Source organism: Cuculus canorus, chromosome 28 (genome assembly GCF_017976375.1).
Source record: "Cuculus canorus isolate bCucCan1 chromosome 28, bCucCan1.pri, whole genome shotgun sequence".
In the NCBI taxonomy this organism is placed as follows: Eukaryota; Metazoa; Chordata; class Aves; order Cuculiformes; family Cuculidae; genus Cuculus; species Cuculus canorus.
Window position 1 is genome coordinate 2620989 of NC_071428.1, and position 12613 is coordinate 2633601.

The 12613-nt window shown below is 44.6% G+C and overlaps 2 protein-coding genes across 2 annotated transcripts; both read left to right on the forward strand.

The window, feature by feature from the left end:
* Positions 1-3652: 3652 nt before the first annotated feature.
* LOC128849344 (scale keratin-like) lies at positions 3653-4412 on the forward strand. The gene has a single exon (XM_054050815.1). It carries the CDS (start codon positions 3677-3679, stop codon positions 4085-4087), a length of 411 nt encoding a protein of 136 aa, XP_053906790.1. The 5' UTR covers positions 3653-3676; the 3' UTR covers positions 4088-4412.
* Positions 4413-9480: 5068 nt separating this feature from the next.
* On the forward strand, positions 9481-11164 carry LOC128849343 (scale keratin-like). The gene is made up of 2 exons (XM_054050813.1): positions 9481-9602; positions 10352-11164. The coding sequence occupies exon 2, from the start codon at positions 10376-10378 to the stop codon at positions 10751-10753; it is 378 nt and encodes a 125-aa protein (XP_053906788.1). The 5' UTR covers positions 9481-9602; positions 10352-10375; the 3' UTR covers positions 10754-11164.
* The last annotated feature ends 1449 nt before the right edge of the window (positions 11165-12613 follow it).

Sequence of the window (12613 nt, forward strand, 5' to 3'; positions counted from 1 at the left end):
CACATTATGACCCACCAGGACAGAAGTTAAAGACTCTCAATATGATCTGCAGGAAGGTTGTGGGTGGTTTCTGTGTATTTTTCTTCTCCACCCATAGGTGAGAGACACAGAACCCTTGGGAGTCGTTGATGTTTCTCAGCAGCGTTTGACAGTGGCTGTAATAGAGAGAATTCAGGTCCAAAGAGCAACAACAATTCCAGCGACCTGCAATGTGTGCTTCAGTCTCTAAGTAAGGCCATCCATGGGTCACTCAAACAGTTGTGTCTTCTTACAAAAAAGTGTGGAGATAAGTCCGCACAATTTCACACAGAAGGTAGAGAGGAAGCCTTTATCTTCCCAGGGCTTGTTTTCATTTTTTAAGAGATAAGAGGGGAGATTGAGATGAGATCTTGGGGAGAAATGTTCTCCTGTGAGGGTGGGGAGGCCCTGGCCCAGGTTGCCCAGAGCAGTGGTGGCTGCCCCATCCCTGGAGGGGTTCCAGGCCAGGTTGGATGGGATTTGGAGCCCCTGAGCCAGCGGGAGGTGTCCCTGCCCAGGGCAGGTGGATGGAACTACATGGTCCCTTCCAACCCAAACCATTCCATGATTCTCTGTTGTCAGCACAACAATGGCACTTTAGAATACTTAATACGCCTGAGGAAATCTAAGCTTTTTCAGTGCAAATGAATCCTCTGGTGCAAAAAAATTGAAACATGACAGCAATGCTTTGAATGATTGACTCAGGAGTTCTTGATTTCTTGTAAGACGCTATCGTTGCTGCAAGCCGTAAGCCCAGAACAGGGCTGAGCTGGCAGTTTCTCCCAACAGGGAATAATTATGAATTCAGAATGCACCAAACAAAACAAAGACAGGTTCTTCCCTTGCTTACAGACATTATTATTTCAATGCTGCAGACTCTATGGTATAGATTATCTCTAAATTATGAGGTGGGTTTCTTAGCCTTTGAGGTGGTTACGTGGTTTTTTTTGGATGATAATATTCTCAAGCTTCCAGGCAGCAAGTCTTTCAAACACCATAAACTATCTACTAATGGTTTGAGTATGCATTCTTACAATTAGATTAAAGGCACGTACCTGGATTTAGGTGCTTAGCAATTATGGAATGACATCACATTAAAACATGTAAGACAAGGTATTTGTGTCGTTGGTTTAATTAATTCATGTTTGAATACCGGGGATTTCTGAATCTTCAGTTTTATTCAATACAAAAGTATAAAATGAAATATAACCACAGAAACAGAGGATTTCTTGCTGCCCAGAGAGCCCCCTGGAAGGAGCATTTCTCCCACAAACTCAGTTCCAGAACTTGACTAGAAGAAGGACCCCAAAACTATCAATAATATTCTACAAGAGGGTCCGTTGGCATATCTGCAATCCTGGAAGGATTTTCTCAATGCTAGAGCCTTGTAGTGGTGAATCTTTGCTATTTTTCTTATATTTCCTCTTGATTTTGCTCCTTTCATTCTTTTTTCCTCCCTCTCCTCCTCATTGTTCCTACCAAAGCCTTAATAAGCTGACGCTTTTCTTATTCCCAAGACTTTTGGCTGTGAGAATAAATATCTTTGATATCTATCATTGGTGTTATTTAATCATTAGCTAAGAGGAGTCCCTAAATTTACAGGAGGGACCCAGAGCTCACCCCTCACATCCCAGACTGGGCCACAACACACAGCAAGAGAGACCTATTAGAAGAATCTGAATAGCTTAACTCTGCCTTCTGCTTTAAAACTCATCGGTCTTCTTCCATGGTTGTAGAGCGACGGTCCAAAGGACTTGCCAATGATTGAGAAAAGGACAGAAAGAGTAATCCAGGGCTGAATGCACAATGAAGAAAACAAGAGGTGTTTCTCCAAGATCCTTGTTCATTGGATGAGGCCAGCGTCGTGTTCAGCAGCAAAAAACAAACAATAGAAAACCATTTAAGGACCATTGGATGGTTCCCATGGATTTCTTTGGGTTTAGTATTGTTCTCACTTTGGGTAGCTGAGTATGCAGATGCTAGACATAAAAATGAAGACCCCTAAGTTGCTCTAATGAACTCCATTTTATCTCCAAGTATCTCACAACTTGGATCTAATGGAAAAATCCATGCGTTTACCATCCAGGTTTTACTTAATCTGAGCAGCTGGGTTTTACCATTAGTAATGGAGAAGATAAGGAAAAGCATCAGTATAATTCTTGTTGTAACACCAAGGATGTGAATGGAATGATCACAGGAATGAATATGACATGTATGACATCTCATTTGAGATGAAACAGGTTTCAGTGATGAAATGCACCTATCGTATTTCACGAGACTTCACCCCAACAAATAAATGTCAGCAAAATTTTGAGGACCTACGTGTCCTATTAGTTTTGGGTTTGCCCCAATTATGCACATGCACAAATTGCACCTTAGGTGATCCCCACGGTCTAGCGAACTGTATAAAAACTCTCCCAACCCAGGGCTCTTCATTCCACCTTGCTTGCTTTCTTCTCCTCCGTGAAAAGTAAGTATCACTCTATGTCATCTCCTTCCTAAAATTCAGTTCTCTCTTTTCTGCTGGTTTTACTTAAGGTCATCATCCCTAAGTATTCTTTATAATGTTGGATTATTTCACTGTGAATTAATGCTCTTATTTGGTGTTGGGCATCAGTATTTGGGTCTAAAATGACAAAACTAGGTTTGCTGAAACTGGTCATTTCCTGTTAATACAAACTTGAACTATCTTAGCAGCTCCCAAAACATCAGCAGAAGGCTTGTGTTTTGTCTAGGAATTTTTTAAAGACATTGCACGTGACCTTTTAATAAGTGTCTCTGTATATGTGTATGTATTTGTTGAGGGGAGAGCCTTAATCAGAAAGAATATGGAAATATTGTCTAAAGACCTTTCGGAAAACAGAGGTGAGACAAGGAAATCCTAACCTACCCTTTACATTTCTCTTGCTCTGAGCAGGGAGCAGGGCTAGATGAGCTCCAGAAGTCTCTTCTAATCAAATATTTTACTGGTACTGGTGGGAAATAAAAAAATTGTTCACAGGAGATCTTGCTTCCTAGTCCTTCCAGGGGTTTTCTTTTAGAATGGATCAGATCCAATGGTGGCAATATTTCTGAAGAGCTCAAATCCCCACATGCTTATCTGCAGCAAAGCCCAGCCTTAGTTATTTGAGCATAGCAGTTTTCCATGTGGGACATCAAATAACCTTGTCACCCACCCTCTGACTGCCAAGATACATTATAAGCTCTCCAGAAGCTGTGGGGGCTGCCCCATCCCTGGAGGGGTTCCAGGCCAGGTTAGATGGGTTTGGAGCCCCTGATGCAGTGGGAGATGCCCCTGCCCACGGCAGAGGGTGGAACTGGATGGGCTTTGAAGTCCCTTCTGACCCAAACCATTCCATGATTCTATGGTTCAGGGCCAGGGATGCCTAAATTAATCCATGTTTCTATCAGGCTCAGCATGCCGGCTGCACGATTGAGGCTATAGAAGAGGTGGCTGTGCAATTTAGGGAATGCTGATTATACAAGAGTGAGAGATGTCATATGAAAAATACGGAAAAGAAGGAAAGACAATCAAGACCTGGAAGAATAAGCCATTTCTCTAGTCCATGTGTCCAACTTTCAGGCCCTTAACCCATTGAATTTGTATCTTTTATTTATTTACTCAGCATCTGTCGCAGCTTACCTCCATCCCTGCAAGATGTCTTGCTATGACCTGTGCTCCACCTCTGCCTGCGGCGTCCTCCGCCCCCAGCCTCTCGCTGACAGCTGCAATGAGCCGTGTGTCCGTCAGTGCCCGGACTCCACCGCTGTGATCCAGCCACCCCCAGTCGTCGTCACCCTCCCTGGCCCCATCCTCAGCTCCTTCCCCCAGAATGCAGTTGTGGGATCTGCTGGAGCTCCCGTCCTTGGAGCTTCTGGGGGCTATGGGGGCTATGGGAGTCTGTGGGGCTATGGGGGCTATGGCTATGGGGGTCTCAATGGCTATGGGGGCTCCTCCCTGGGTTACAGGGGCCTCTATGGCTACGGTAGACCCTACGGTGCTGGTTATTGCAGCCCTTACTCCTCCTGGTCCAGCAGGTACAGCCGTGGCACCTGTGGACCCTGCTAAACACAACAAACCGCATGAAGAAAATATGAGCAGAAACCCCAAAGTACAGATTTACCTCTGAGCAGATGAGTTGCGGCTTTATGAAAGCACTCACAAATCCCGTTCAGAGCAGAACACTCTGCATGCACCCCTTTTTTCCCTTTGAATTCTTTCCTGATTTATTCACGGGTTCAATTCCTTGTTATCTTCTACTTTATCATACTTGTGACTGGATGCAATGAGACATTTAAGAGCGTCTTTCAAAATGCATTTGACTCTGACATCTCAGACACACATTCTTGATACTGCAATGTATTTTTTTTTCTTTTCATTCTCATTAAAATTCTGTTGCATCATTGAAAATACGCGTGTTGTGGTTTTGTGCCCTCTTCCATTCTGGATTTGCCAACTTCTGTGGATAAAACCACCTTTTATACACCTGGCTGTGATAACATTGTGCAAGCTCTGCCCACGTAGTGAAAGTCTCCACGAGGAGTCCTTGCTACGCCTGTTTTGCCACTGAACCTGAACAACATGGTCACAGCATGATGGCCATGGATGAACAACAGACTTCTCCACACAGAGCTTTGGTTCCTCACTCATGATTTTGTGAGATAGTTCTTTGAACTAAAAGTGATGTTCATGTCCTGAAAGTTAAGGTCTTTCTTGTTCCACAGCAGACTTTCAAGCCAATGTCATATGCAAATCTCCTGAAAGAAGGTTGTAGCGAGGTGGGTGTTGGTCTCTTCTTCCAAGTAACAAGTGCTGGGACAAGAGGAAATGGCTTCAAGTTGCACCATGGGATATTTCGACTGGATATTAGGAAAAAATTCTTTAATAACACAGTAGTGAAGCACTGGCAGAAGCTACCATGGGCACTGGTGGAGTCTCCACCACTGGAGGTGTTCAAAAACATGTGGCCACGGCACACCAGGACACGGTTTAGTAGGTACTATGGGGTTGGGCAGATGACTGGATTTGACCATCTTGGAGGCCTTTTCCAACCTTAATGATTCTATAGAAGGAATTTCACCACCACAGCCCTTTATGGTAGATCGGTGATTGATATTAAATGATTTTCCAGTTCTGTATATCTCTAACATAGATCAACCGAGGTCCATGCTATTAAATTTTCTTCTCTCCAGAATTCTGCCTGTGTGCAGTGAACACTTGTTCAAAACCACAATAAGGACCTTTTGTATCATTTTGCAGTATGTCTGATTGAGTTCCTGGGTTTGGGACTTCTTTGGCTCTGTTTACACTATGAATATCCTAAACAGAAATAGAATTTATATAAACAATATATTAGAAGCCTGAAAACGAACGAAATTAGGGCACCATACATGGCATATCTTTTTAGGTTATCAGTAAAACACGTAACTGTGTCCTGATTCAAGCAGATTCTTATCTCACAAGATAGTTTTCTTTACGTGGTTGAGCTGCCAAAAGATCTTAGGCTACATGTTTTACTACAGTAATGAGTTAAGCAAAACATAAGGTGACAATGTTCAGAGGATAGAAACTGAAGATTGAATCTGAAGAACGGCACGGGCTGCTGAGTACATCATCTCGGCTGTCTATAGCTGAACATTGCGTACCACCCATTTCTCACTACCTAAAAAGTCATCTATGAATCTTTCTTTGAGTTAGGAAGATGTTGATGGGAGTCTTAGATCCTTCCTGACCTTCCAACACCTACCTTGAAAAGGGGCCTACAGGAAAGCTGGGAGGAGCTCTTCATCAGGGAGGGCAGGGATAGGATGAGGGGGAATGGGTTTCAGATGAAAGAGGGGAAATTTAGATGAGATGTTAGGAAGAAATTCTTCACAATGAGGGTGGGGAGGCCCTGGCCCAGGTTGCCCAGAGCAGTGGTGGAGGGGTTCAAGGAGGGGTTGAAGGCCAGGTTGGATTCTATGATTCTATATAAAATTACTCAAAGTTTATAAGCCCTGTAAGCAAAATTATTTTTAAGTAATAGTTAAATATTTCTCTGTGGAAACGGGAATATAGAAGGCCACAGGCTTCCTCAGCCAAATGGTTGCTCTTATCTTATACTTTGTCTCTGATAAAAGACAGTTCCACATGGTCTGCAGTTTAGAGTGAAAATCCTGATGCTATGCATAATGGATATAAACTGTCCAAAGGCTCCCTGAATTCCTAACACCCTGCAGGCCCTTTTTGCAGTGAGCAAGAAAGCTTTGCTTACATCCCTTTCAAGCTTTGGCTTTTGTTTATACAAACTAAAGCAGCAGCTGGAATCATAGATCAATCATACAATCCTAGAATCGTAGAGTAGTTTGGGTTGGAAGGGACCTTAAACATCATCCAGTTCAAATCACTCTGCCATGGGCAGGGACATCTCCCACTGGATCAGGGTCTCCAAGCCCCATCCAACCTGGCCTGGAACCCCTCCAGGGATGGGGCAGCCACCACTGCTCTGGGCAACCTGGGCCAGGGCCTCCCCACTCTTAGAGTGAAGAAATTCTTCCTCATGTCCAGTCTAAATCTGCCCCTCTCCAGTTTATCCCCATTGTCCCTCGTCCTATCACCACAAGCCTTTGCGAACAGCCCCTCCGCAGCTTTCTTGGAGCCCCTTTGGGTACTGGAAGGTCATTTTAAGGTCTCCTCAGAGCCCAACTCTCTCAGCCTGTCCTCGTATGGGAGGTGCTCCAACCCTCTGACCAACTTTGTAGCCTCCTCTGGACCCGTTCAAACACAAAGTCACTAACCATCAAGGACATATCCTCTGTTGAACATGGCTGAGGTCATGGTGGAAGAGTACAGAGGCGTTTTGGGGGGTACAGTCTGGTTCGTTGGTGTCTGATCATGAGATTTGAACTAGTGGAGCACTGCCAGCTCATAAACAACGCGTTATGGACAATACCAACTTAGCCTCCTCGTAAATTACAGGAGAGGACTAATTTGAACTTATAGAAGAACAGTTTGTTATCTAGAAGGCAGCTGGCTCTGAGAAGGACAAGTCAAGGGAAGTAAAAGCAAGGTGGTCTTGAGAGGGCACTTCTAATATATTTCCTCAAACTGCCTGAAGGAACTGAGACTCCCATCAACACCAACATATGGTTTATCACGCATAGTTCACGTCAAAAATGATGAAACAGTTTTGCTCAATATTTATGTTTATTACTTGATTCAAATTCTCACTCTGCAAGAAATGCAAATTACCAAACAAATATTTCTTTCATCTTAGCGCTTAATTGGCAAGATTCATTCCTGGTAATGTTCCATTAAATACATTAGAATGACAGGAAGAATTATGCTGCCTTCATCATTTACCTCTTCTTTTTATTGGTTGACATAATGATGCTGGCTCAAATGTTAGTCATAATTGCCATCTGCTTTCTTATGCAGCTTTGCTTCTCATCCTTCCTTACCAATGCTAGATAAAGCAGAACTGATAGAAAACGTGATGTCTTTCTTGTGGAGCCTGCAACGCTCATGTGAAGCTGAAATGCACACTGGGACAGGACCATAAAAGCAAATCAACCCAAATCTTAAGGTTAGAAATCATGAGCTGGTGAAGGGAACAGGAAGAGTGTGCTTGACCAGCACAATTGAAAAATTCTATTTCAAAATGCCGGGTTGAGTCCAACCGCATACTTGCGTTACAATAATGACACACTACTTGATGCATAAACCACTAAGGAGGGTTTGGGAAGTGCTTGAAAGCAAATACAAAAAGTATTTGAACAGCCTTTATGAGTATTATCGCTCTTGTGATCCCCTGCGGCCATCTCAAAGACTGGAAAAAACAACCTCATAATTTAGGTATAACTTCTGGTAGAAGAGTTGCTATAATTGTTATTTAACAAACCATTGGCAAATGAGGAAATCTGGGGGAAAATGGGTGGGACACCTCATCAAACCTTCCCTGTTTAAAAGCTAAGTGTTTCGGTTGAGCTTGTTGTTTGTCTCCATAGTCAATGAAAGCAAAATTGTTACGTTTTGAGGGTGATACGAGTTCTGGTAACGTAAGCATCTGAGATAGGATGAAATTGTGGAGCATAAATTATTGTCCCTCCCCACTAAGTACTGGGGAAGCCTGAGTAATATCAGTGACAAGGCACTGGACACCTTGGCAGACAAAACTGGGCTCTGTGGTAGTACGCACTCTGCAGGTCATGTCCTGGTAGTCAGGAAAGAGAGGAAGAGAGGAAGAAAGGAATAGAAAATAAAAATTCCTTTGTGGAAATAACTATTCCTCAGATAATTCCATTACTTTTCCTGCCACTTACCCTCTAAATCTGGGAAGGAAGCAGTCAAAAATTGTTTCTGTGACAGCCTTAAGTGACATTTTCTTTCAAATTCTTTGTAAGGCGAAGGATTAGAAACATCAGGTCATTGAGGTTGGAAAAGACCTCTAAGCTCATCAAGTCCAGCAGTCAGCACAATCCCACCTTGCCCACAAAATCATGTCCCAAAGGACCACGGCCACATGATTTTTGAACCTCTCCACCAGTGCTCTGCCAGAGCTTCACTACTCTATCAGGAAAGGAATCTTTTCCAATGTCCAATATAAACCTCCCATGGTGCAGCTTGAGGACATTTCTTCTCCTCCTATCACTTCTGTTCTTCTGTGAGGGTGGGGAGGCCCTGGCCCAGGTTGCCCAGAGCAGTGGTGGCTGCCCCATCCCTGGAGGGCTTCCAGGCCAGGTTGGATGGGGCTTGGAGCCCCTGATCCAGTGGGAGGTGTCCCTGCCCATGGCAAGGACTGGATGGGCTTTGAGGTCCCTTCCAACCCAACCCATTCTATGATTCTATGATCAGTGAACTGCCGAATCTGCAAGATAATCCCTGTGTGCCTTCGGGGGTTCCAGGCGAACAACACGGGGAAGAATATCCCTTCATTTGAAAACTTTAGCCTTTGGTTTAAACAGTTTCAGGTACTAAAACTCTGTTTTCTACTGGTCTTGCTGAAAACCAAGGAAAATTCAGGATCTCTAAATCAGAGACCATCAGGCGATGTGATTGAACAGAACCTCTCTCTTTTTTTGTGGCCATGGGTGGGAAAGGATCAGAAGGTGTCTTCTACCCCGCTGAACTTTTCATTGCAACATGTGTGAGTACATTAGATTGCAGCCTAGATCGAAAGCATCTAAATGCAAACATGTGTATGACAGCAGGTTATAGCCCTGATTAAAATCATTCTGAGAAGTTAATGAAGGAAATGCTAAATAAAATGAACCAGTTCAGTTTCTCTTGCAACGCCAGTGAAGAGGGTGGAATGATAGCAGTGATGAAGCTGCTCAATTAGGCTTCAAGATGAAAGAGAGACGAGAGCCTGGAATGTGCATATCCAGCTATTCAGAGATTTAGGGTGATTTTGCAAACAGCAAACTAAAACAGTTTCGTCACTTTGGGAAGTTAAATGAGCTTCAAATTTGGGCTGGTTGGTGATTATGAGCTCATGCGTACAGTGTGCCTCAACCCCCTCCGGGCGATCTGAAGCTCTGTATAAAAGGAGCGGGTCTACAGATCTATTCCATCTCCCTTTCCTACACGATCTCCTCTACCTCAGGTAAGTCTGATGGCTTTTCATTTCTTTCTAAGTGCCAGAATGCCTTTGCGCTGGAGCTTAGAATACCATTCATGACTATTACTTTAAATTTTTAGGGCTTTCTTTACGATTCTCTTTCTTTTCTCTCTTTTCAGTATGTGTGCAGGTTGTGCTACCGGCAGGATTTAGGAATCCAGATCAGGTTTTGAGGCATTTTTTTCACTGTACTTCATATTTAGGCATTCTTGTACTGTTAGCAGATTGGAAACATAGGATGGCATGAATTTTATAATGCAGAATTCTCCGGTAATCCTTAAGGTCCCTTCGAATCCAAACTATTCTATGATTCCATGACTCTATGATCTCTCCCAATACAAAACCTGTTTCAGTCCCATTCAGTGTATCAAGGAGGGCAGCTCTGGTGCAGATCCTCCAGTTCCAGGCTTTCAATCATGTTCACCAAGGATGAGCAGTGGTATTTTAGTGAAAGATATGCTGCTGCTGCTACTGTCTTCCTCTGGAAGGGAATGTGAATTAAAAACTAAATAGCAGCAGCAATTTCAGAAGGTCCGGTGGATGTGACAAGTGCAGAGATTACCGGATGGGGAAGATCAGAGCAATGCTGATTGACAGGAAAGTTTGTGAGCAGCATCTTCAATTTTGCTTATGCACCTGGTAAAAATTTTGCCTGTTCCAGCTACAAACCTTGACTTGTTGTCCCGGTGGGTCTTGTGCTTGGTTTTCACTCAGCTCTGTTCTTTGGGTTTCAGGATCGCCTCCATCCCTGCAAAGAAATGTCTTGCTACGACCTGTGTCCCACCACCACCAGCGTCGCCTGCCCCCAGCCCATCGCTAACAGCTGTAATGAGCCGTGCGCCCGCCAGTGCCCCGATTCCACAGCTCTGATCCAGCCTCCACCCGTGGTTGTCACCTTCCCCGGCCCCATCCTCAGCTCCTTCCCCCAGCAAGCCGTGGTGGGCTCCTCCGGAGCACCCGCCTTTGGGGGCAACCTGGGGCTGGGGGGGCTCTATGGTTATGGGAGTCCTCTGGGTTATGGGGCCCAATACGGATATGGGAGTTCAGCCCTCTCCACGCTTGGCAGTGGTTACTGCAGCCCGTACTCCTCCCGCCGGTACAGTCGGTTCCTCCGCGGCAGCTGTGGACCCTGCTGAATGCAGCAGAGAGGTCTCAGAGGAGCCACACATGAAGACCCGAACACAGAGCAATGAGGACTGGCCTTCAGCGTTCTTGCAGCCCTGTAATGGAGCTACTGCCACTGAGCATTTCTGATCTTTCTTCTACTTTTTGTTTACCCTTGAGTTTCAAATTCGTTGTTCGCCTGTTCCAGCTTTCCAATTTTTTAACCTTCATGGGGTGACCTATTCCGTATGGACATCACTTGTAACCACAACTGTCTTCATCAGTGGTTGCACAACAGAGGAGAGCCATCTGAGGACAGCAACACCTCTGAGCAGGACATTGGTTGAACATTCTCTGACATTGTCTGGAAACAGATTTTTCCTATTCTCCGATATCTCGCTTTGCAAACACAGGCATTTCTTGCTCATTAAAATTTTGTTGCATCACACAGCAGCCTTTGGATTTCCCTTCTTGCTTTCATCCACAGCCTGCCCTGGGTGATAGCTTCCCGTGGGCTGCTAACTAAGCAGTTGTACAGCAGAACATCTTAGCAGAGATTGAATTCACACGGTGTCATTCCATAACGACACTCCTGAGAAACAACTTTCCATCCTTTAAAGATATGAAAGGTTTAAAATAACTTAGAATCATAGAATAGTTTGGGTTGGAAGGGACCTTTAAAGCCCATCCAGTTCCACCCCTGCTATGGGCAGGGACACCTCCCACTGGCGCAGGGTCTCCAAGCCCCATCCAACCTGGCCTGGAACCCCTCCAGGGATGGGGCAGCCACAACTTTCCTGGGCATCCTGGGCCAGGGTCTCACCAATCTCAGAGTGAAGAAATTCTTCCCTAGGTCTAATCTAAACCTGCCCCTCTCCAGTTTATACCCATTGTCCCTCCTCCTGTCACCACAAGCCTTTGTGAACAGCCCCTCTGCAGCTTTCCTGGATTCCCTTTCAGGACTGGAAGCTGCTCTAAGGTCTCCTCAGAGCCTTCTCTTCTCCAGGCTGAACAACCCCAACTCTCTCAGCCTGTCCTCGTACAGAGGTTCTCCAGCCCTCACATCATCCTTTTAGCCTCCTCTGGACCCGTTCCAATAGCTCCATCTCCTTCTTGTGTTGAGCATTCCAGAACTGGATCCTTCAATTGCAGGACTGATAAAAAGCAGACTGCAAGTAGTGACTTTGCTAATTCCCCCCTGAATTAAGCCCTGGAAGGAAGCTGGCGTTCAGCAGGGCATATTTCTGGTTCTGTTATGTTGAGACATTGTGCCCGCAGGCTATTTACCAGAGGTGTGATTCTGAACCACATAAAAAACTATTAGGCTCTACCAGTGACTAAATATTTACTGAATCCACCTATTTAAATCAAACATGAAAGGCTTAACTCCCACAGATATCTGTCTTGAACCGTAATTTAGTGTTTGAGGAGGACATATACTTCAGGCCGTGTTTACAACATCTTTATGAATCAGCTTCTGATTGCACCTCATTTACCAATCGTGCTACCTTGTACCGGGCTGTAAACACATGTTCAGGGCACGTTTAGACAAGAGAGTGAGTAGTGACCTCTATAGTTGAAGATAAGACAGTGTGACTTCCTTTAATTGTTTTTTCTTGTTCTTAGTAATTACTTGACTCATTGACAGGCGAAACAGGAGTCTGAGCTGTCAGTAGTAACTGTCAACAGCCTGGACTTCCCACAGATGACCAAGAACTCCAGAAGACTTCACAGTCAGATGTAATTCCTGTACTACTGTGGCTAGAGAACCGCTAGGAGCTCCACACTGCTTCCGAATTAACAGGATAAACAGCAGCTTAAGTTCTTCCCATCTCTTATCTTCATGTGATGGGACCTGAGATGCGTTTAGACCTGCCACTAAAATTTATGCG